This window comes from Ranitomeya variabilis, chromosome 1 (genome assembly GCF_051348905.1).
Source record: "Ranitomeya variabilis isolate aRanVar5 chromosome 1, aRanVar5.hap1, whole genome shotgun sequence".
Classification (NCBI taxonomy): Eukaryota; Metazoa; Chordata; class Amphibia; order Anura; family Dendrobatidae; genus Ranitomeya; species Ranitomeya variabilis.
Genome location: NC_135232.1, coordinates 415,368,037 through 415,394,355, shown reverse-complemented (window position 1 = coordinate 415,394,355; position 26,319 = coordinate 415,368,037). Strand labels below are relative to the sequence as shown.

General features: G+C 42.1%; 1 protein-coding gene across 4 annotated transcripts in view; it reads left to right on the top strand.

The window, feature by feature from the left end:
- Positions 1-26,319, top strand: part of MPDZ (multiple PDZ domain crumbs cell polarity complex component) — a 204,599-nt gene that overhangs the window by 72,069 nt on the left and 106,211 nt on the right. For all 4 annotated transcript variants that reach the window (XM_077249224.1, XM_077249221.1, XM_077249220.1 and 1 more), the window contains exons 16-22: positions 31-126; positions 744-932; positions 3,571-3,780; positions 4,628-4,744; positions 7,739-7,894; positions 8,279-8,611; positions 11,673-11,793. In XM_077249224.1, the coding sequence (XP_077105339.1) occupies positions 31-126; positions 744-932; positions 3,571-3,780; positions 4,628-4,744; positions 7,739-7,894; positions 8,279-8,611; positions 11,673-11,793 (1,222 nt within the window). The remainder of the gene's footprint in view (positions 1-30; positions 127-743; positions 933-3,570; positions 3,781-4,627; positions 4,745-7,738; positions 7,895-8,278; positions 8,612-11,672; positions 11,794-26,319) is intronic.

Genomic DNA, 26,319 nt, shown 5'->3' with positions numbered 1-26,319 from the left:
CTTTTTCACTCTTTCTTTTGTGCATCATAGGATGATGAGTTTTCCAATACCCAGCTATCTACACTGTGGAAAGAACAAGATGATGAGCCTTTAATTCCTGGTCTAACATGTAGTAAAGAGTCCAAGGTAATTGTAATTTTAAAGGAAGTAAAGTCTAAAGTCAGTGTGTCCCTGACAAAGCATACAGGTGAAACACATTGGGCATCATCCTGATGCATTTACTCATTGAGGTTGTTGCTGTGTAACTTACTAGTATCTGTTCTACTACATGGAGATATACGCTCCAGACTTATTACCTGCTCTTTAATTTTGAGCTTTTATTGACTATTAGGTGATGTCACGTGTTTCAGCATTCACTAGTGTTCACTACCCTGCAGTACTGCATTGTGATAATAGCATTTCCTTCAGATATTTAGTTTAATGTTGTTAATTAGGGATCTTTTACGTCTTTTCAAATATATGACCATGTATTTGATGAAAAAATGTGCTGTGCAGGCTCATATTAGGCTGTTATATATGTAACAGATATACAAAGATTATTGCGGCAATCATCACTCACTTTCTTGTTTACATAAAAAGAGCATTGGGTAAATAAAAAAATGAGTATTTGTATCAGGCTATTTATCTGGAAGCTCGTTATACACGCCATTATAATGCCTGACAATACAAGTTAGTGCTGGATAGTGATAGGAAAGCTTGCATTGCTTCAATGTGAATCTTCAAAAAGCCTCTTGTGATTTTAGCTGCATTTTGACTTTGGTGCTGCGGTTGGATCCTCGGAAACAGATGACCTGATTATGGCAGAAGATGACGAAAGTCCAAGTGTTGAAGATCCACAAGGATCCCCCTTGGCAATGTGGGAGCTTGACATTCAGCACATTGAACTTGAAAAAGGAAGCCTAGGACTTGGTTTCAGTATATTAGATTATCAGGTGTGTCTTTTTTTTTATTTGCTTGGACCTTAAATTTTCTGTATTTAACTGTGTATCTGTTTGCTTAGGAGGTAGTGGTTAGGTAATGGAGGCATGTAAGTGGTGAGTGTAACTAAGGCTCTCAGCACTCCAAAGCAAGAGGCCATCATGTCAATGACCTGCCCTGACTAGTACAGGGAGGTCCCCAATCCATTCTGTCCTTTCATTGCACAAACTACAGCAGGGAGAGCAGCAGCCTAGTGCATATAAAATACACCCATTTGTTTACTGAATTTTGCATCTTTTTTATCTGGCCACTTTTCTAAATAGCAGTTTTGCTGTAATGTATGACAGAAATGGACATAAACGTCAGTAGAGATATACTCTGACTCATAGCCAGCATTGAATTGTCTGTTTCACATTGGTAGCTCATAGATGTGGCACTTTTATCAAAAGGAATCTGTTGCCAGGTTTTTGCTATGTAATCTAAGATCACCATTACGTAGGGACAGAGACCCTGTTTCCAGCGATGTATCACTTGCTGGCCAGCATGGCTATACTTTTTCTAAAATCCCTGTTTTCTCTGCTGCAGATCTAGCAGTTCTCTGAACGCTGAGCTTTATTTAACGCAACCCTCACCCCTGATTGGCAGCTCTGTATACACTCCATAGGGATAAAGCAGCTAATCAGTAGCGAGGGTGAGGTTACATAGACCTATATGGCACAACACAACTAGTCCTCTAGTTAGAACCAGCTGCTGATAAAACACTGATTTTATGGAAACTGCAGCAATAGCCTAGTAAGTGACATCACTGGACTTGACCCACTGCTCTCAGACTACATCTGCTGACAGATTGCCTTTAACCTGGCAGTGAATGGGTCTATATGCAGCAGCATGAAGGTGCAAGTACTCAGCTCTCCCATATGTTGCTTGTTGCTGGTCAAGGTTCCTGCGCAGGGGAGGTGTCCAGCAATAGTAGCAATCATCAGGAAACAGGTAACCGGCAACAGTAATCCATCAAAAGCATTTCTGTTTTCATTTCATGTGGTTGAAACATAGAGATATTCTCTCCACGTGTCACACTTGTAACACGACTACGCATTTCTCATTACTCCCATCATGGTGAATGAGTAGATTGCTGCTATACGCAACAACACATGTGGCCACTGTTCTAAACCAGCTGCTGGGCCATACGAATGATGCAGGGAACATGTGACATTTAACTAGGGTCCTAAAGGTTGATCCCCCAGAGATCACATATTGATGGCCTTCAGTATTATAATGTCAGAAAATCCCTTTAACCCTTTAGCAACTGCCCGCGCTCTTTTGATAGCAGGTAATACAGGTGCCAAGTCAGCAGGTCCTTTGATGTTGCTTCTGCAGTCAAGCAGGAGCTGGCTGGGGGCCATGGCTAGTCCGGATCCTGAGGAGGTTTCTAACCGCCGCTTATATCTTCTATTCTTCTAGCCTACATAGTGCTCATTCAGTGATATGTAGCAAATGCAAGCATTAACAATGGCATTTTGATGGTATTTTCTTTGCTAATATTCACTACATAAGTTGGCATCAGTGATGAGCCCCCTGACTGACTGCAGTGGTCACATGCATTGTAGTGGTGGCCTCACCACTGGGGCCTGTCATTAAAGACTTTGTTGAAGTAGAGGACGGTGTGCAATAGCTGAGATTAATATTATTTCTATACAAGGCCATAGGCATAAAACACTTGTAAACACCTTAAAAATAAATTAATAATGCCCAAAATCAGCTGAAAAGGTCACCTGCCATGTTACACATTCAGCCCGGTCTGGGGATAGCTCAACATTTGTGAACATTTTTTTTTTCCATATAACTTGTGTTTTTGTTAGTGGACAATCCCTGATGATTGCATGAGTCCAGTGGGCGGTCCTGCTCAGTGACTGACACCTATCTCTGAATGCACGTCCAACAGGGAAGACTCCAGTCACTGCATAGGACCACCCACTGGACTCATACATCATTTGTGATTGTCCACCAGTAAATTGCAAGGTGTACCAAAACTTTTCCCCAAATAATGTATATCAGTCTGATCAGCTCTTCCTTCTCTATACCTTCCTGAAGGTCAGATACTGTTTTCCACATGACAGGGTTCCCTTTAATTTCTAAATGCCATCAAACAGTACATACAATACAATATTACAATTTCTCGCTGATATAGCACAGCTTTTTACAACAATGACTGTAAGTAAAGTTATGGCTGCTGAAATACAGAGTTACATGTTCCATTCGTTAAGGACCTCTCTGGCCTGGACATTGAGGCGTGGTGCTTCCATTTTCCTTTAATAAAGATCCATAAATAAGGAGCATGTTTTTGCACGTCGACGTCTTGCATTTTATAAAGAGATAAGTATTTTCTTTCAACAATTAATATCTTGTTATCTGGAGATTTCACGCTCCCTGTGGACCGTTCCTAATAAACACTGTTTTGATGACTGCTTTCCTATTCTCCCCCTTGGGTACAATTGAACTTTGTTCAATTCAACCCTTTGTTCATAAAAGTAAAGCACAAACTCTCTGATTTGTATCTTTTACCCTTAATTTATGCATTTCTTTCCCGCACATAACGACGTAGCATGCATGAAAATGTAGTAAGTAATGTTTGGTACTTCATTCTCCATGTAGGATCCCATTGACCCAGCAAGCACCGTGATAGTAATCCGATCTTTAGTGCCTGGAGGAGTTGCAGAACAAGATGGCCGCCTTTTGCCGGGTGATCGCCTAATGTTTGTCAATGACATCAACTTGGAACATGCCAGCTTAGAGGAGGCTGTTCAGGCACTTAAGGGTGCACCAGTAGGAGCTGTTAACATTGGAGTTGCCAAGCCTCTGCCAGTAAGATTATTATTGTGTTCTCTTATACCTGCCTAGTATATAAAATATATATTCTTAGGGGTCAGGACTGTGGAAACAACTGAGCGGGCTGCACTATGATGTGTCCCATTCACTTCTATTGGAGTGTCAACAGGCCCGCCCAGCAGTGTTCGCAGTGATGACCACTTGGGAATATTTTAAAGAGCCACATACCTAAAGTGTAAGTGAAATATAAGCCCTTGCATTGAGGTATGGCATGGTACAGCTCCGTGTATCCTACATGGTTGCCAATGCCTGAGGTGGCCCGTGTTCTGGGTCATAATTGTGCTCCCTAGAAGCCTGTATAGAAAACGTTGCCTCTACTTATTAACTAGCAGTTACGTATTTTCTATTTTCCTATTTTTTATCGGTCTTTACCATGCAAAATATGGTGCAATATAGTGCCATTTAGCTGAAATCAAGACATTTCGCTGCTTTTTGCTTGCTACTTAAAGGTGTTTTTCAGTTTCGGAAGATCCCAAACCCACCATCCCTCAACAAACTTTACTCACACTCCCTGGTCTAGTGCTGAATCCCTGCTACTGCGCACAGTGTCTGCTATTATCTCTAGTGCTGACATCACGTTGACAGCACTGCAGCCAATCACTGGGATCAACGGGTCAGCACGAACCACCCTGAGACGCTGAATTCAGTGATTGTGTGCAGCGCTGCTGACAACGGACACTGGGAGCAGCTGTATAGACTTAGTGCTACATCCACGGAGGGTGAGAAAAGCACAGTTTGTTTATTACTCCGAAACTGAAAAACCTGTTTAATAACTTGCTCAACTTTCCACTTGCTGTCCTTTCCTTTCATGGTGTTTCTGCAGCTCTCCCCAGAAGAAGGCTATATGTCTGCTAAGGATGACTCTGCTTTCTACACTGCACACTTGTATGATGAGGAAGGGTCCAATGATGCGCCCATTTTCCATGCCGAACTAGCTCTGGTTAGTGCCAGAAACTTGATTTTAACATATTTTAGAAAGATTAAATGTTTTTGTTATGCTTCTATTGTTGTTTCACTGAAGTAGCCCCCCTGCTTGCACTTACTCTGATACATAACACTAAATTCTAGGCATTTCTAGGACATAAACTACATTTTTTTCTTTTAATGAAAATAATAGTAGAAATGTTATTGTTCGTATTTTTGATAGAATAGATTAAATACATGACATTTAAAAAGTACCTGTCACGAGGTCAAAAGTGGCCAGTTTTTCCTCTTATCTTACTCCCTCCCTCTCTTCCCCTGAGTATACCTTTTTTGTATTTGCTATACAGTTCCAGAGATATGGGCCTTTTTATTTAGTGCTAATTTTATGGTCTTTACAATGGGGTATGGCTCATAATATATTTGCAGATCAGCCTAAATACACGCCCCAGAGGATCCTGTGTGTCACACCCTTCTGTATATAAATAAAATAAATAACAAGTCCCATATCTCTGAAACTGTATGGCAGCTTTTAAAGAAGAAGCCTGGAATACTAAGAGGAAGAGCGGGAATAAAATAAGCACAATAACTGGTTATTTGTGACCTGGTGACAGGACCTTTTTAAGATTCTGGGCTGTGTATAAACTTATGATATCTGTCTTCATATCTGGTCATCCAGAATATTAGCAGGTTTTAAAGATTATAGGGAGTTATTTACAAAAGAAAAAGTGTTAACAGCTATAGTTTGGAGGAAAGATATAATGAACTGCTTGATGACTTAAAGAAAACTATATACAGTACCAATGATACTTGTAGAAAAGAAAAAGGGAGACAAGCACATAATGGGTAATAATATAATTTAAAAGTGAAGTTGAGGGTGTGGGGGTTGCTCACCTGATTGGGTTATGTATGCCCCAACTCCAATAAATGCCAATTGATTATTCAGCTGCTGTAGTCAATTCTGCAGATAAGAGCATCTTTTTCTGCATGTAGATTGAAGAAAAGTAGGAGATAGACGTTCTGGTAGACCACGCTGTTGTGAAAAAGGACACCTCTGCATTACTAACTACTGGGCTTGATGTCACCTGAAAATTCAAGGGTGACATCAACCCCATAAATATGAACCCCACTTGCCACCACTACAGGGCAAGTGGTAAGAGCTGGGAAAGTGCCAGAATTGGCACATCTACCAGATGCGCCTTTTCTGGGATGGCTGCGGGCTGCTATTTTTAGATTGGGTGGAGGGGGGGGGGCAATATCTATGGCCCCTTACCAGCCTGAGATTACCAGCCACCAGCTGTCTGCTTTAGCTTGGTTGGTTGTCAAAAATCGTGGGCACCCTACTCCGTTTTTTTAAATTGTTTAAATACGGTATTTTAAAAAACTGTATGGGGACCCCTCTAGTCTTGATTACTAGCCATGATAAAGCTGAGAGTAAATAATTTATTCATTTATAGCGCCGGCACCGGCTGATGAATACTCCCATCAGCCACTTTTGCTCTTGCTGTTATTGGCGGCAGCAGGCATAGTTTGATGAAGGTAGTACTCACATCAGTCGGAGGTAAACTTTTTACCGCCGGTCACAGCTGCTTGCTCACGCTGCCATCTGACAGTGTGGGAAATGCAGCTCTCTGACTGGCGATAATGAACTTACACTGATCAGAAGCAGTGGTTGCCGCGCTGTCTTGCAGATGACAGATTGGCAACAATGGATGTTCGGGCCCCCCATTCATCTGAATGGGGTTCGGGCACTGTTCTGGTACCCAATCTAAACTTTTTTCTTTACTGTTTGGCCTTGAACCGAACATCCAGGGGTTTACCCATCACTAAAAATTAACAATTTTAAGTACACAGTTCATATGTATAATGATGATTACAGTATATTAAGAGGATAGAAACTTTGATGGGAGTGCTTCTTAAAATTACTATGATGGGTGTGAAATACTATGGAATAAGGAATTGGTATCTAGTGCCTAGCGCTGCTAAGTCTAAAAACACTGTATCAGCCCACTGAGCCAGTCTGTGAGTCCACCGATCTACGATCATCAGTTGTAGGATGATAAAAAAAAAAATAATAATAAAAAATTATATGTATTTTTGGGGTTTAACTAGACATGTGGACCTTTAGTCAATCCAAAAAATACATATCATTTTTTTATTATTATTAATTTTTGTCATCCTCTAGCTGCTACTTTTAAGTTCAAAACACAAAAATTGCATTTTTCTAGTCTGTTCTGTCAGTTTAGTTTTTGTTGCTACCAGCTTTTTTACACACCTTACTGACTCCCAGGTGGGCGTTTCTCTTAAAATTAATGCCCTTTTTGTGTATTTAAACCCCCTCTTATTGTGTTGAATTTCATATGTAGTTCAGTTTTGAGAAGGGTTTCGGTATGAACCTGAAACGTGATAACAAAAGCTGCTTGAAGTATTGCCACTTGTGGAGGTACTCCTTTTTCACAGCAGCACGGTCTATCAGAACGTGTATCTCCTACTTCTCCTCAATAAGCATGATACTGTTACACAAGAAATGCGTCACAGCTATGATGAGTTTTCATTAGTCTGTGCAGTTTTTGTCCCTTTGCTACTGAAATTGGGAATTGGGATTGTGATTTATAGATTATCTCTTACTTGTCATTGTTATGTAATTGTTCTTTAGCCAAGGGGGTGTGGCCCTCTTATCTCAATAAGATGCCTACAGGGAAGAATTGAGGACCCTGCTCCACTGGTTAATAAGGCAAAATACACATTAAAGTAAGATGGACCCATGTCTTGAGAATGGAAAGTTAAAGGAAAAAAAAAACGCCAGATCCATGATCACTGAGACTTTTAGACCAGGCTCAAATGTCATATTTATTGTAAGTGACAGGTCTTCTTTAATAGGGTGATTGCACTGCTAGAGACAGCTCTGATTGAATTTAAGCAACTTGTGAGTTTCATATGTTTAATAGTTTTATGCTTTTTCATTAGATGTATTTTGTTCCTTTTAAGTAATTTTGAGCTTCTGACACTGCAGGTGGAGACCAATGATGCTGACCTGGCAGGAGAATGTAGTGTAGACTCTCACTTTCCTCCTGATAATGATGTCTCGCTTCAGGCTTCCATGTTAGCTCTACATGGCAGTGCCTGTAATGATGACCTTCTCGATGACTTCACTGATCGTTCCATTCAGGTAAGTGGACTTCTGCCAATTGTTTTTTTATAGTTTGCTAAATTACTCTTTGAATAAAAAATAGAAAAGAAAAACTCCTCCTAGATCCACAAGAGAAAGTGAATTGATAAATAGGCTGAATATCTCTTTTGGGTTCCTATCAGATGGGCATCCGGTCAAATGAGACTATGTAGCAGATCTCTGTATTGCTTATCTACACCCTTCATTCTCATGGTTGACCACAATTTTGGCTAGGGACGTGCATCCTAGCGATGTAACATATACTTTATACCATATATAATGCTTTTAATTCCATGACTAAACAAAGAAGAAAGTTGTCTCCACATGCACGTTTGTAAGGAAGTTTATGTATCTTTCATTTTTCACTACTATGTTTCAAAATAGAATGTCTCCAAGGAGGATGACAGCTTCCATTCAGCATCTGAAGTCCAAACTGAAAAAATTGTTTTTCCTAAGTCCATCCCATCATCTGAACTTTGGACTATGTCATCATCAGTTCTGGATTTTAGGCTGCCTGCCAAGGATTTATATAGCCTCAATCTTAGTTCAATGGAAGAGACTAAGGAAATCGGAATGACTAGTGATGGTTCTTCATCTTCTGAGGTTAAGGAGCATTTAGGAGGTGCTGACTTTGAATGCCCATCATCTGGTTCATGGGTGTCATCGAAGATCCATGGAAACACAACCACTCCTGTCCTTTCTGACCCTCCTTTAAAGGTAATACTTTAAATGTGGCTAAACATTTTTTCCAGTAAGAGTAATATAGTGGCTTTTTTTGGTATTAACTTGTTATATTGCCCCAAAAAGTATAACATATGCACTGATACTTAGAAGGACAAAGTCTGTGGATTTACGTTATATTATAACATATCTAGAATTAGAAGACTTGTCAATACAGAAGTTTTGGAAAAGGATATAAAGTTTGGAAAAAAGTCGGGGTGGCTAAACTGCAAGACGAGACACACATGGCCCATTCAATATGAAATTAGCCAATTTAAAGAATTGTTCTCCTACATTAGTGTATGGTAATCTTGGGCCATGTAAATAGTTTAATAAAAACATCCCTGGTACTTAACTTGTGATCTTGTTACAAACCATTTATTACCTAACCTTCACCTTTCTGTGTTGTCTATGAGAAAGGCTCCAACAGATATCTCTGCCAGTGGCTTATCACTGAGACCAAATTGAGTGGCAGTCCTAAAATTAGCCATGCCCGTCCGACATGTCTGACAATTAGTTGGCCTTCACCCCTATACACACTATAATGTCGGATGAACGCATCACTATCCGTATCAGTTAACATTAGACAAATGTATATTGGTGGCCTTAAAGGAAATCTGTCACTGGGTTTTTGCTATGTAATCTGAGAGCATCATGATATAGGAACAGAGACCCCAATTCCAGCTTTGTCACCTACTGGTTTACATGCTGTCATTTTGATATCATCACTGTTTTCTTTGCTGCACATCTTGCAGTGCTCTGACTGCTGAGTCCTGTAGAAACCCGCCCACACCACTGATTGGCAACTTTCTATATGCACTGTACATTGACATTGACATTGCTCATCAGTGGTGGGAGCAGGGTTGACTAGGAGGCATGAGGCATCTAGTCCTGTAGTGATAATCTCCTGCTGATAAAACATTGATTTTATTGAACCAGTAACACACAGCCTAGTAAGTGACACATTGCTGTAATTTGGCTCTCAGCCCCTACATCATGCTACTCTCAGATTATATGGGAAATCCTTTTGACGGATAATCTTTAGCAGTGTCCTGATTGATTTTGAAATGGTCTGCTGCTTCTTGTTTATGCATTTTCCTTTGTGACCCTGGCTGGTAAATACCATTGCTTTTTGGCTATGTTTATGATTTTCAAATGGACCTACACTTCTCTTCACTAATGTGAAACTAAAGTATTCCCTGATAGCACTTATCCAGGTGTAGAAATGACTTCTCGGTTGCTTCATTGGGGAACACAGGAGCCGTGAGTCATTATACTGCCACCTGGAGGCTAAGAATGCATCTTGGAAACATTTCCAACTCCTCCCCACCTGGCTACACATGGGCAGCGCACAATGTTATTCAGTTTAGCTAAGTGTCATACTTAGGCAAACATGGGCCGGAACAGCAGACCTGTCGTAGCCTTGATTAGGCAGAATAGTAACTACCGTATATACTTGTGTATGAGGTGAGTTTTTCAGCACATTTTTTTGTGCTGAAAACGCCCCCCCTTGGCTTATACACGAGTCATTGTCCCAGAAAGATGGAGGGGGAGCGCACACAGTTACAGCTGCAGCTGCCGGCTTCCAGCACACATCCTACTTACCTTCCCTGCGCGCCCTCGCTGCATCTCCTTCCGGTGCCAGTCTTCCGACCGAGCGATCACGTGTCCCTCGCTCATTAAGGAAATTACTACTCACCCCTCTCCACTCCTATAGGCGTGGAGTGAGCATTCATTACTTTAATGAATGGGGACTTGTGATCGCTTGGCCGGAAGAGCTGCTGGCGCCGGAACGAGATGCAGCGAAGGCGCGCACGGAAGGTAAGTAGGATGTATTTTTTTATATAGGAACAATATATACAAGGATAGGGGATAAGGAGCCATGCATACAGGGACGGGGATGGAGAGCCATGCATACATAGACAGGGATGGGGAGTCTTGCATACAAGGACAGGGATGGGGAGCCATGCATACCAGGATTGGGATGAGGGGACAATGCATACCTGGCTTATAATCGAGTCAATAAGTTTTCCCAGTTTTTCGAGGCAAAATTAGGTGCCTCAGCTTATACTCGGGTCGACTTATACTCGAGTATATACGGTAATCTTTTTCTGTAACTTTTACTCTATATAAACCTCCTCTTTCTTCAATCACCTGTAAATACGGATCTTTGAAACATTTCCTTATGAGAAATTCAGTTGCTTTATGTGTCAACTTTGTGCTCTGGCATATTTCAGACCGCCTTGAGGGCTACCTTTGTTTTCTGGGTTCGATCTGCCAATACGGAGGGTTGAGCTAAACTAGGGTTCACCGGCCAGGGCACAGCTATTCCCCATTCCCCCGCAGAGTAGAAGCTTCCCGGATCATATGTCTCCAGGCATATGTTCTTCTATTCTATAGGGCCGCTACTTAGTTTTCTGTCCACATCATTCTGGATCTCTTACCTTTGCGTCTAAGGAACTCTTAGCAGAAGAGTACTACAAGCAGCCGAGTCTTGTGTAGTACCCTGGGGGGGGGGGGAGAGTGCTGTTCTTCCTTCTGCAGTAATTTTACCCCCCCCCCCAGAGACAGCTTTAGAACATCCCATGGTTCCTGTGTCCCTCAATAAAGTGACCTAGAAATAAAGATTTTTGGTACTCACTGTAAAATCTTTCTTGTAACCTTCATTGAGGGATACAGCACCTTCCCTTTTTGGGGGGTCTTGTTTTGCTCCTCCTTTTGCTTTTGCAGTAATTGAGTGTCAGCTGCCCAGATTTAGCTTGGTGGGAAAGAGTCAGCTTTTTCTAAGATGTATTCTTAATTTCAGCCTCCAGATGGGAACCTATTAACCCTTGGCTCCTTTGTCCACCAATGAAGGCTACGAGAAAGAGACTTTACCAAAAAACTTTCTTTTAAAAGTAATAAAAATAGCAAAATAACAGTGTTCGCTCATGGTAGAATCTTCTCTCTTTATGACCCTAGATGTTACCTTGTAGATTTTCATATCGGAAAATAATTTATTTTGACTTTAAATAATTTATTGTCCTGTATAACACAAAGTACTGTCTTTCCACAATAGGCCGAAGGATATTCATCTAGAAGACAATGCAATGAAGCAAGCGAGGATTGTAACACTGAGACTTTAATTAAAAACACATTTGAAAGAACAATTACTGTAACGAGAGGAAACTGCAGCCTTGGTGAGTTTGCGTAAAAAAAAATGTTTTGTTAATATTTTTTTTGATTTCTGCTTTATTCCTTCATGATCATATTTGAGGGTGAATTTGATTGATGTCAGCTTTCCAGTCCATGATCATAATAGCCTCCTTTTTACTTACATTAAGGATTTATTTTTTTAACCCCTTCCCAACACGGCCAATTTCCGTTTTTTGCCATTTCGTTTTTCCTCCCCTTCTTCCCAGAGCCTTAACTCTTATTTTTCTGTACACATAGATGTATGAGGGCTTGTCTTTTTGCAGGATGGGTTGTACTTTTGAGTGACACCATTCATTTAACCACATAATGTACTGAAAAATGGGAATAAAATTCCAAGTGTGGTAAAATTGTATAATAAAATGCAATCCTGACTTTTTTTTTTCTGGATTTTTTTTTTTGTTTTTATGGTGTAAATTGTGTGTTAAAAATGACGTCACGGTATGATTCTGCTCATTAGTATGATTACGGCGATACAAAACATTTCCATTTTTTATTATTTTAGTCGTTAAAAAAAGATTCAGAAGGTTAAAAAAAAATTTGAGTTATGTTGCCGTTTTAGACCATATCGTTTAAATTTTTTGGTTAATGGATCAGTTTGTTCTCTTATTTTTTTGTGGAGCGAAACAACATTTTTATCTATAGCATTTTGGAATAGATATGACATATCAATCACTTATTACAGCATTTTTTTGTGGTGTAGCAGCAACTATAAGAACATACTTTGGGGATGATTTTATTTTTTTAATTTTTTTTCACATTTTTTTTATTGTAACAAAAAAAAATAAAATGTCAAATGCACATAGAATATTACTATACTTTTATACATTTTTATCAATTAATGTGCAAAGTGAATGAACAAAAGAGGAATCTAAATCAATTCAGTATTTGGTGTGACCACCCTTTGTCTTCAAAATAGCATCAATTCCTCTGGGTACACTTGCACAGTTTTTTAAGAAATTAGGCAGGCAGGTTGTTCCAAACATCTTGGAGAACTAACCACAGATATTCTATGGATGTAAGCTTGTGCATATCCTCCTATCTCTTCATTTCACTGACTGGATGATGTTAAGTCTAAGGCTCTGTGAGAGCCATATCATCACTTTTAGGACTCCTTGTTCCTCTTTCCACAGAAGAGAATTTCTTATTACATTGGCTCAATGTTTTAGGTTATTTTCCTTCTGTCGAAAACAATTTCCAGTTAATTGATGTATCCCAGATAATTTTGCATGATGGATAAGTATTTGCCTGCATTTTTCAGCATTGACGACAGCATTAATCTTTACCAAATCTCAAAGTGTAATTGCACAAACTATTGATTTAAATGTGATTTCCTCTTTTGTTCTTTCATTTTGTTAATTGATAAAAATAAACTGTTAACACTTTTGTTTTTTAAAGCATTCTTACTTTGCAGCATTTTCTCCGCACCTGCCTTAGTGTTGCACATTACCTTGAAGACAATAAAGTCTTTCTCCTAGAAAATTATTGCAGTTACACATGTTTTGTTATACACTTTTTTTACTTCCTTTGTGTGTTTTGGAATAACACATAACAAGCAGAGAGAAAAAAGGCAAATTGGACATAATTTCAGGACAGCTTTAATTTCTTTGGAAATTTATTGGGGCTGCTTAGCCACCATCCGGACCATCCTGCGTTGCAACCTTTCATCAATTTTTCTCTGCTCTGCTATCAAAGTACAGGGAGAGTAGCTACAGTGCCATAGGTTGTAAACTTCTTGATTATGTTGTGCACTGTGGACACAGGAACATCAAGATCTCTGGAGATGGACTTGTAGCCTTGAGATTGTTGATATTTTTAATCAATTTTGGATCTCAAGTCCTCAGACAGTTCTCTTCTCCTCTTTCTGTTCTCCGTGCTTAGTGTGGTACACACAGACACACAATGCAAAGACTAAGTGAACTTCTCCCCTTTTTATCTGGTTTCAGTTGTGATTTTCATATTTCCCACACCTGTTACTTGCGAGAGGTGAATTTGAACGGGCATCACATGCTCCAAACAAAGTTGTTTCCCCAAAAATTTGGAAAGGTACCAACGATTTTGTCTGGCCCATTTTTGGGGTTTAGTGTGTAATTATGTCCAATTTGCCTTTTTTTTCTCTGTTTTTTTGTGTTGTTCCAATGCACACAAAGGAAATAAACATGTGTATAACTAAATATGTGTAAATGCAATAATTTTCTGAGAGAAAGGCTTCATTTTCCGGAACAATTTCAGAGGTGCCAACACTTTCGGCCATGACTGTGTGTATATATACCATATATATTCCAAGTATAAGCCGAGTTTTTCAGCACATTTTTTTGTGCTGAAAATGCCCCCCCCCTCGGCTTATACTCGAGTGAGGGTCCAGAAGATGGTGGGGGAGCAGAGGGTCACAGGAGGCAGGAACCGGCTGACTGTTCCTGCTGCTAAAGAGAAATGAATATTCACTGCGCTGGCAATGAATATTCATTTCTCTGTAATAGATCGCACAGTGTCAGATGCAGCCATTGGCTGCGCTACTTAATAGAAATGAATACTCACTGCCCCTCATGCGTGAAGAGCAATGAGTATTCCGGCAGCTGTGCTCTGCTTGTAAACAGCGCATGACGTCCCTGCCATGCGCTGCTTACAAGCATAAATCAGCTGCTTGCAGCGGAACAAGACGCTGCAAGGGAGCGCAGGAAGGTAAGTAGGATGGTTTATTTTTTTTATATGTTATTTGATGGGGGCTATGCATGCAAGGATAAGGATAAGGAGCCATGCATACAAGGATAAGGATGAGGAGCCATGCAGACCAGAATAGGGATGAGGAGCCATGAAGACCAGGATAGGGATGAGGAGCCATGCAGACCAGGATAGGGATGAGGAGCCATGCATACAAGGATAAGGATGAGGAGCCATGTAGACCAGGATAAGGATGAGGATCCATGAAGACCAGGATAGGGATGAGGAGCCATGCAGACCAGGATAGGGATGAGGAGCCATGCAGACCAGGATGGGGATGAGGAGCCATGCAAACCAGGATGGGGATGAGGAGCCATGCAAACCAGGATGGGGATGAGGAGCCATGCAAACCAGGATGGGGATGAGGAGCCATGCAGACCAAGATGAGGATGAGTAGCCATGCAGACCAGGATGGAGATGTCGAGCCATGTATGCCAGGATAGGGATGCGGAGTCATGCATACCAGGATAGGGATGAGGGGACAATGCATACCCGGCTTATACTCCAGTCAATACGTTCTTCCAGTTTTTTGTGGTAAAACTAGGTGCCTCGGCTTCTACTTGGGATGGCTAATATTCGAGTTTATATGGTATATGACATGTATGTGCTTGTATGCATGTGTATCCAGTGGGCAATATATGTGTATATATATGTGTGTGTGTGTGTGTATATATATATATATATATATATATATATATATATATATATATATATATAATTGTCTAAGGGGTACTTCCGTCTTTCTGTCGGCAACTTCTGTAACGGAAATCCCGCGTCGCTGATTGGTCTCGCCAGCTGCCTGTCATGGCTGCCGCGACCGACGGCCACAGTCCGATTAGTCCCTCCCTACCCCCGTCCAGTCAGTGCCCGGCGCCCGCATACTCCCCTCCGGTCACCGCTCACACAGGGTTAATGCCAGCGGTAACGGACCGCGTTATGCCGTGGGTAACGCACTCCGTTACCGCTATTAACCCTCTGTGTCCCCAACTTTTTTACTATTGATGCTAAAAAAGATCTAATGTTAAAAGTAATAAAAAAACAAAAAACCTGCTATTCTCACCCTCCGTAGTCTGACGATGCACTCGCGCCTGCCGCCATCTTCCGTTCCCAGAGATGCATTGCGAAATTACCCAGAAGACTTAGGCTAGGTTCACATTGCGTTAACAGCAGCCCGTTCAACACATGCGTTAACGGGCTGCTGTTAACGCAAGTGCCAATTTGTCATCGCGCTAGCGCAGATAGAGCATCTGCTAGCTCTATCTGCGCTAGCAGTGACGGACCCGGAAACGCTGCAGCCCGCGTCTCGGGGGCCGTCACTCAATGACAGCACATCCCTAGCACACGCCCATTGTGGGTGTGCGCTAGCGATGCGTCCGACATTGCATTCAATGGCGGCGTTAACGGACTACGTTACACCGCGTTATGCAACGGTGTAATGGTGTAACGTAGTCCGTCTAACGGATGCCAGGAACGCAATGTGAACCCAGCCTTAGCGGTCTCGCGAGACTGCTAAGTCATCTGGGTAATTTCGTAATGCATCCTGGGAACGGAAGATGGCGGCAGCCGCGCGCATGGCCAGAGCTTCGCTGGATCCTGGCGGGTGAGTATATAACTATTTTTTATTTTAATTATTTTTTTAACAGGGATATGGTGCCCACACTGCTAAATACTGTGTGGGCTGTGCTATATACTGTGTGGGCTGCGTTATATACTACATGGCTGCTATATACTACATGGGCAGTGTGATATACTGCGTGGGATGTGTGATATACTGCGTGCGCTGTGCTATATACTACGTGCCCTGTGTTATATACTACGTGGCTTCTTTATACTGCGTGGGCTGTGTTATATACTACGTGGCTGCTATATACTGTGTGGGCTGTGTTATATTAACGCATCGGGTATTCTACAACATGTATATATATAGCAGCCACATAGTATATAGCACAGGCCACGTAGTATTTGTCTGCTATATACTACATGGCTCCTATATACTACGTGGCCTGTGCTATGTACTATGTGGCTGCTATATACATACATACATATATACATACATATTCTAGAATACCCGATGCGTTAGAATCGGGCCACCATCTCGTATATATATATATCTACTATATAATTGTCTAAGGGTCACTTCCGTCTGTCTGTCCTTCTGTCTGTCTTTCAGTCTGTCACGGATATTCATTGGTCGCGGCCCCTGTCTGTCATAAAATCCAAGTCGCTGATTGGTCGTGGCAAAACGCCCACGACCATTGCCACCACCAATCAGCGACTGGCACAGTCCGGCGGCAAAATGGCCTCTCTTTCCTCCCCGCAGTCAGTGCCCACTCCATACTCCCCTGCAGTCAGCCCTCACACAGGGTTAATGCCAGCGTTACCGGAGCACGGTGTAACGCACTCCAGTTACGCAGCTTTTAACCCTGTGTGACCAAATTTTTACTATTGATGCTGCGTATGCAAAAAAGATCTAATGTTACAGATAATAAAAAAAAAAAAGGTCCTCGGCAGTGCAAGCGGCAGGTTCCGGTGCCAAGGATGCTATGCGAGAAGGACGTCACGGTCATGTGACCGCGACGTCATCACAGGTCCTGCGCTCATACCAACCCTGGGACCGGAAGCAGCCGCGTGCACCGCACACACAGGGCCAGGACTTCAAGGGGCCTTCGGAAGGTGAGTATATGTTTATTTTTTATTTTAAGTCTTTTTTAACCACACATATAGTGCCCACATTGCTATATACTACGTGGGCTCTGTTATATACTACATGTCTGTGCTATATACTAACGTGGCTGTGTTATATACTGCGTGGGCTGTGTTATATATTACGTGGCCAGTGTTACATACTGTGGGGGCTGTGCTATATACTGCGTGGCTGCTATGCACTGCGTGGGCTGTGCTATATACTGTGTGGCTGCTATGTACTGCGTGGGCTGTGTTATATGTTACGTGGCCAATGTTATATACTGCGGGGGCTGTGCTATATACTGCGTGGCTGCTATGTACTGCGTGGGCTATGCTATATATTACGTGGCCAGTGTGATGTACTGCGGGGGCTGTGCTATATACTGCGTGGCTGCTATATACTGCGTGGGCTGTGCTATGTATTACGTGGCCAGTGTTATATGCTATGTCGCCTGTGTTATATACTGCGTGGCTGCTATATACTGCGTGGGCTGTGTTATATAGTACGTGGGCTGTGTTATATACTGCGTGGCCACTGTTATATACTGTGTGGCCTGTATTAACGCAGCGGGTATTCTACAATATTTATGTATGTAGGTATATAGCAGCCACATAGTATATAGCACAGGCCACGTAGTATTTGTCTGCTATATACTACATGGCTCGTATATACTACGTGTATGTATGTACATAGCAGCCACATAGTATATAGCACAGGCCACATAGTATTTGTCTGCTATATACTACATGGTTCCTATATATTACGTGGCCTGTGCTATATACTATGTGGCTGCTATATATATATACATACATATTCTAGAATACCCGATGCGTTAGAATCGGGCCACCATCTAGTATATATATATATATATATATATATATATATACATATATATATATATATATATATATATATATATATATATATATAAACAGTACAGACCAAATGTTTGGACACCTTCTCATTTAAAGATTTTTCTGTATTTTCATGACTATCAAAAATTGTACATTCACACTGGAGGCATCAAAACTATGAATTAACACACGTGAGCTTCGAGAGGTAGTCACCGGGAATGGTTTTCACTTCACAGGTGTGCCCTGTCAGGTTTAATAAGTGGGATTTCTTGTTGGGACTATCAGTTGTGTTGTGCAGAAGTCTGGTGGATACACAGCTGATAGTCCTACTGAATAGACTGTTAGAATTTGTATTATGGCAAGAAAAAAGCAGCTAAGTAAAGAAAAACGAGTGGCCATCATTATTTTAAGAAATGAAGGTCAGTCAGTCCGAAAAATTGGGAAAACTTTGAAAGTGTCCCCAAGTGCAGTGGCAAAAACCATCAAGCGCTACAAAGAAACTGGCTCACATGAGGACCGCCCCAGGAAAGGAAGACCAAGAGTCACCTCTGCTTCTGAGGATACGTTTATCCGAGTCACCAGCCTCAGAAGTCGCAGTTTAACAGCAGCTCAGATTAGAGACCAGGTCAATGCCACACAGTTCTAGCAGCAGACAAATCTCTACAACAACTCTTAAGAGGAGACTTTGTACAGCAGGCCTTCATGGTAAAATAGCTGCTAGGAAACCACTGCTAAGGACAGGCAACAAGCAGAAGAGACTTGTTTGGGCTAAAGAACAGAAGGAATGGACATTAGACCAGTGGAAATCTTTGCTTTGGTATGATGAGATCTTTGGTTCCCACTACCGTGTATTCGTGCGACGCAGAAAAGGTGAACAGATGGACTCTACATGCCTGGTTCCCACCGTGAAGCATGGAGGAGGAGGTGTGATGGTGTGGGGGTGCTTTGCTGGTGACACTATTGTGGATTTGTTAAAAATTGAAGGCATACTGAACCAGCATGGCTACCACAGCATCTTGCAGCGGCATGCTATTCCATCCGGTTTGCGGTTAGTTGGACCATCATTTATTTTTCAACAGGACAATGACCCCAAACACACCTCCAGGCTGTGTAAGGGCTATTTGACCAAGAATTAGAGTGATGGGGTGCTACGCCAGATGACCTGGCCTCCACAGTCACCAGACCTGAACCCAATCGAGATGGTTTGGGGTGAGCTGGACCGCAGAGTGAAGGCAAAAGGGCCAACAAGTGCTAAGCATCTCTGGGAACTCCTTCAAGATTGATGGAAGACCATTTCCTGTGACTACCTCTTGAAGCTCATCAAGAGAATGCCAAGAGTGTGCAAAGCAGTCATCAAAGCAAAAGGTGGCTACTTTGAAGAACCTAGAATATAAGACATAATTTCAGTTGTTTCACACTTTTTTGTTAAGTATATAATTCCACATGTGTTAATTCATAGTTTTGATTCCTTCAGTGTGAATGTACCATTTTCATAGTCATGAAAATACAGAAAAATCTTTAAATGAGAAGGTGGTTCCAAACTTTTGGTCTGTACTGTATATATAATATCTATTTATTATATATCTCATATCTTTCATCTATATGTTTAGATAAGAATGCTTTATCTGTAACTTAAAGAGGTTGTCCAGCTAAAACAAGTCATTACTGGTCCACAGAATAGATGGTAACTTGCTTATGGGTGACCCATGGCCAGTCCGTAAATCACATGGATCATTCTGGTTATCATGTGATATAATCTGCAGCAGATAAAACAGTGATTGTATCAAAATCACAGCAAGCAAACCAGTAAGTGACACATTGATGCAATCAGGGTCTCAACCACTATAAAATGTTGCTCTCAGATTAAGGCACAAATACCTGATGAAAGATTCCCTTTAACCCCTTAAACCCCAAGGGTGGTTTGCATGTTAATGACAGGGCCAATTTTTACAATTCTGACCACTGTCCCTTTATGCGGTAATAACTCTGGAACGCTTCAACCGACCCAATTGATTCTGAGATAGTTTTCTCGTGACATTTTGTGCTTCATGGTAGTGGTAAATTTTCTTTGATATGACTTGGGTTTATTTGTGGAAAAAAAACCGAAATTTGGAGAAAATGTTGAAAATGTCATAATTTTCCAACTTTGAATTTCCATGCCTTTAAATTACAGAGATATGTCACACAACATACTTAATAAGTAACATTTCCCACATGTCTACTTTACATCAGCACAATTTTGGAACCAACTTTTTTTTGTTAAGAAGTTATAAGAGTTAAAAGTTAAACAGCGATTTCTTATTTTTACAACACCATTTTTTTTTAGGGACCGCATCACATTTGAAGTCACTTTGAGGGGTCTATATGATAGAAAATAACCAAGTGTGACACCATTCTAAAAACTGCATCCCTCAAGGTGATCAAAACCACATTAAAGAAGTTTATTTACTCTTCAGGTGCTTCACAGGAATTTTTGGAATGTTTAAAAAAAAATGTACATTTAAATTTTTTTCCCAAAAAATTTACTTCAGATCCAATTTTTGTTATTTTACCAAGGGTGAAAGTTGTTGCGCAATTTGTCCTGAGTACACTGATACCCCATATATGGGGGTAAACCACTGTTTGGGCGCATTACAGATCTCGGAAGAGAAGGAGCGCCATTTGACTTTTTCAACACAAAATTGGCTGGAATTGAGATCGGATGCCATGTCGCGTTTCGAGAGCCCCTGATGTAACTAAACGGTGGAAACCACTGCACAAGTGACACCATTTTGGAAACTAGACCCCCCCAAGGAACTTATCTAGATGTGTGATGAGCACTTTGAAGCTCAGAAGGGAAGAGGGGCCATATTGGAGTTCAGATTTTGCTGGAATGGTTTGAGGGTGCCATGTCACAGTGGCAGAGCCCCTGAGGTGCCAGAACAACAGAAACCCCTATATGTGAACTCATTTTACAAACTATACTCCCCAATGAATTCATCTAGGGGTGCAGTGATCATATTGACACCACATGTGCCTCACAAAATTTTAATCGACTGAGCGGTGAAGAAAGAATAAATTCCATTTTTACCACTAAAATGTTGTTTTAGCCCCAAGTTTTTAATTTTTCTAAGGGATAATAGGAATTTTTTTTACATCAAACTGAGGTACATTTTTTCCTGAGTGTACCAATACCCTACATGTAATCTGGAAATATTTTTCAGGCACAGTGCAAAGCTCAGAAGGCAAGGAGCGCCAGATTTTACTGTTATGGTTTGCATGTGCCATGACCCACTGGAAGAGCCCATGAGGTGCCAGAACCCCTCTTCCCCCCCATAAGTGACCCCATATTACGAACTACAGTGCTCAATTAATTCATCTAGGGGTGCAGTGATCATATTGACACCATGGGTGTGTCACAATTTTATACCATTGGGCAGTGAAGACAAAATAACTACACTTTTACCACCAAAATTTAGTTTTAGCCAAAGATTTTACATTTTCACACAAGAAGTGGATAAAAATGGCACCAAAATTTGTCCCACAATTTCTACTGAACGTGGCAATGCAGAGGTTACATCCGGTCACTGAGGCTCCGTTCCCATCTGGGATGAGCTGCTTTGAGATCCCCGCTAGCTGCCCTGGCGAAGCTGCTCTTTCCCACACCCCTGCCCCATTGGCACTTTAAAGGGAACCTGTCACCCCCAAAATCGAAGATGACCTAAGCCCACCAGCATCAGGGGCTTATCTACAGCATTCTGGAATGCTGTAGATAAGCCCCTGATGTCTCCTGAAAGATGAGAAAAAGAGGTTAGATTATACTCACCCAGGGTTGGTCCCGCTGCGGTCCGGCGCTGGGAAAGGTCAGAGAGGCCTGGCACTTGTGCACTGCAGTACCTTGCTCTGCCCTCAACAGGGCAGACAAAGTACGCCTGCCCCGGAGCCGCAGCGTGAATACAAGAAGAGGACATCTGTTGTGAATTCTGCTCTTGGGCTCCCTCCGGTGGTTATAAGTGGTAGCGCTGCTGTCTCTGGATCGCAGCATTCATCAGGTGTGTCCACTTTTTGCAATTCTGACTGGGCTATTTAGTCTTGCTTGACCCTTTAGTCAGTGCCAGTTGTCCATTGTTCCTGGAGGATTCACATCCCTGCCTGGTCTCTCCTGCTTTGCTGTTCATTTCAACAATGATAAGTTCTGGCCTTTATTTTTGTAGTCCACATGCTGTGTGCCTTATTGTCCAGTTCTTTTCCATGTTTTTGTCTTGTCCAGCTTGGTCTGTATAAGGATTTGTTTAACCAAGCTGGTATCTCTGGAGATGCAGATATACCCTCCATATCTTTAGTTAGATGTGGAGATTTTGTATTTTCTGTGGTGGATATTTTCTAGTGTTTTAATACTGACCGCATAGTACTCTGTCCTATCCTTTCTATTTAGCTAGAAGTGGCCTCCTTTGCTAAATTCTGATTTCAGTCTGTGTATGTTTTTTCCCTCTCCTCTCCCAGTCAATATCTGTGGGGGGCTGTCTATCCTTTGGGAATTTTCTCTGAGGCAAGATAGTTTTCCCTTTTCTATCTCTAGGGGTAATTAGTCCTCCGGCTGTGTCGAGATGTCTAGGGAGTGATAGGTACATTCCACGGCTACTTCTAGTTGCGGTGTTAAGTTCAGGGTCTTAAGTTCAGGGTCTGCGGTCAGTACAGGTACCACCTTCTCTAGAGTACGTCTCATGCTGCTCCTAGGCCACCAGATCATAACAGTACAACTGGCCAACAATGAGTTAACCGAATCTCAGAAGAAGGGAAGGAAAGTGCTGAGCCATTTTTTTTTTTTCTGTAGTCTGTTGTGTTTTTTTTTCCCTCTTTACCTCTGAGTGGCTCAGGAGTTTGGCGCTGGCATGGATGTTCAGGGATTGGCTTCTCGTGTGGATCAACTTGCTGCTAGAGTACAGGGTATTTTCGATTATATCGTTCAGACTCTGGTTTTAGAGCCTAGAATTCCAACTCCTGATGTGTTTTTTGGGGACAGGTCCAAATTTTTGAGCTTTAAAAATAACTGTAAACTGTTTTTTGCTCTGAAACCCCGTTCCTCTGGTGATCCCATCCAGCAGGTTAAAATTGTTATATCTCTGCTGCGTGGTGACCCCCAGGATTGGGCATTTGCCCTGGAACCTGGGAATCCGGCTTTGCTTAATGTAGACACCTTTTTCCAGGCGCTTGGGTTATTGTATGATGAACCTAATTCAGTGGATCATGCTGAGAAGACCTTGTTGGCCCTGTGTCAGGGTCAAGAAGCGGCAGAATCATATTGCCAGAAATTTAGAAAATGGTCTGTGCTGACTAAATGGAATGAGGATGCCTTGGCGGCAATTTTCAGAAAGGGTCTTTCTGAATCCGTTAAAGATGTTATGGTGGGGTTCCCCACGCCTGCTGGTCTGAGTGATTCTATGTCTCTGGCCATTCAGATTGATCGGCGCTTGCGCGAGCGCAGAGTTGTGCACACTATGGCATTGTCTTCCGAGCGGAGTCCTGAGCCTATGCAGTGTGATAGGATTGTGTCTAGAGCTGAACGACAAGGATTCAGACGTCAGAATAGGTTGTGTTTTTACTGCGTCGATTCTGCTCATGTTATTTCTGATTGCCCTAAGCGTACCAAGAGAATCGCTAGTTCTGTTACCATCAGTACTATACAACCTAAATTTCTGTTATCTGTGACCCTGATCTGCTCATTATCGTCATTTTCTGTCATGGCATTTGTGGATTCAGGCGCCGCTCTAAACTTAATGGACTTAGAATTTGCCAGACGTTGTGGTTTCCCCTTGCAGCCTTTGCAGAGTCCTATTCCTTTGAGGGGCATTGATGCTACACCGTTGGCTAAAAATAAACCTCAGTTTTGGACACAGCTGACCATGTGCATGGCGCCAGCCCATCAGAAAGATTGTCGTTTTCTGGTGTTGCATAATTTGCATGATGCTATTGTGCTGGGTTTCCCATGGTTACAGGTGCATAATCCGGTATTAGATTGGAAATCTATGTCTTTGACTAGTTGGGGTTGTCAGGGGGTTCATGGTGACGTTCCTTTGATGTCAATTGCCTCCTCCCCTCTTCTGAAATTCCTGAGTTTTTGTCAGATTTCCAGGATGTATTCAATGAGCCCAAGTCCAGTTCCCTTCCACCGCATAGGGACTGTGATTGTGCTATTGACTTGATTCCAGGCTGTAAGTTCCCTAAGGGCCGACTTTTCAACCTGTCTGTGCCAGAACATACCGCCATGTGGAGCTATGTTAAGGAATCTTTGGAGAAAGGGCATATTCGGCCATCTTCTTCACCATTGGGAGCAGGTTTTTTTTTTGTTGCCAAGAAGGATGGCTCCTTGAGACCCTGTATTGATTATCGCCTCTTGAATAAGATCACGGTCAAATTCCAATACCCTTTGCCTTTGCTTTCTGATCTGTTTGCTAGGATTAAGGGGGCTAGTTGGTTTACTAAGATTGACCTTCGAGGGGCATATAATCTTGTTCGTATTAAGCAGGGTGACGAATGGAAAACTGCGTTTAATACGCCCGAAGGCCATTTTGAATACCTTGTGATGCCATTCGGACTCTCTAATGCTCCATCTGTGTTTCAGTCCTTCATGCATGATATATTTCGGAATTTTCTTGATAAATTCATGATTGTATATTTGGATGATATTTTGATTTTTTCAGATGATTGGGAGTCTCATGTGAAACAAGTCAGGATGGTATTTCAGATCCTTCGTGATAATGCCTTGTTTGTGAAGGGGTCTAAGTGCCTCTTTGGAGTACAGAAGATTTATTTTTTGGGCTTCATTTTTTCTCCCTCATCTATAGAAATGGATCCGGTTAAGGTTCAGGCCATTCATGATTGGATCCAGCCCACATCCGTGAATAGCCTTCAGAAATTTTTGGGCTTTGCTAATTTTTATCGCCGTTTCATTGCCAACTTCTCCAGTGTGGTTAAATCCCTGACCGATTTGACGAAGAAAGGTGCTGATGTGACAAATTGGTCCTCTGCGGCTGTTTCTGCCTTTCAGGAGCTTAAACGCCGATTTACTTCTGCCCCTGTGTTGCGTCAGCCGGATGTTTCTCTTCCTTTTCAGGTTGAGGTTGACGCTTCTGAGATTGGGGCAGGGGCCGTTTTGTCTCAGAGGAATTCTGATGGATCCTTGATGAAACCGTGTGCCTTCTTTTCTCGAAAGTTTTCGCCTGCAGAACGCAATTATGATGTCGGCAATCGTGAGTTGTTGGCTATGAAGTGGGCATTGGAGGAGTGGCGACATTGGCTTGAGGGGGCCAAGCACCGTATTGTGGACTTGACCGATCATAAGAATCTGATTTACCTCGAGTCTGCCAAACGGCTGAATCCTAGACAGGCCCGATGGTCCCTGTTTTTCTCCCATTTTGATTTTGTGGTCTCGTATCTTCCGGGTTCTAAGAATGTTAAGGCTGATGCCCTCTCTAGGAGCTTTTTGCCTGATTCTCCTGGGGTCCTTGAGCCGGTCGGCATTCTGAAGGAAAGGGGGATTCTTTCTGCCATCTCCCCTGATTTACGACGGGTTCTTCAGGAATTTCAGGCTGATAAACCTGACCGCTGTCCAGTGGGGAAACTGTTTGTTCCTGACAGATGGACTAGTAAAGTGATTTCGGAGGTTCATTGTTCTGTGTTGGCTGGTCATCCTGGGATTTTTGGTACCAGAGATTTGGTTGGTAGGTCCTTTTGGTGGCCTTCTTTGTCACGGGATATGCGTTCTTTTGTGCAGTCCTGTGGGACTTGTGCGCGGGCCAAGCCTTGCTGTTCCCGCGCTAGTGGGTTGCTTTTGCCTTTGCCGGTCCCTGAGAGGCCTTGGACGCATATTTCTATGGATTTTATTTCGTATCTTCCGGTTTCCCAGAGGATGTCGGTTATCTGGGTGGTTTGTGACCGGTTTTCTAGGATGGTTCATTTGGTGCCTTTGCCTGGATTGCCTTCCTCTTCTGATTTGGTTCCGTTGTTTTTTCAGCATGTGGTTCGATTGCATGGCATTCCGGAGAATATTGTGTCCGATAGAGGTTCCCAGTTTGTTTCTAGGTTTTGGCGGGCCTTTTGTGCTAGGCTGGGCATTGATTTGTCTTTTTCTTCCGCATTTCATCCTCAGACAAATGGCCAAACCGAGCGAACTAATCAGACTTTGGAAACTTATTTGAGATGCTTTGTGTCTGCTGATCAGGATGATTGGGTGGCTTTCTTGCCATTGGCCGAGTTTGCCCTTAATAATCGGG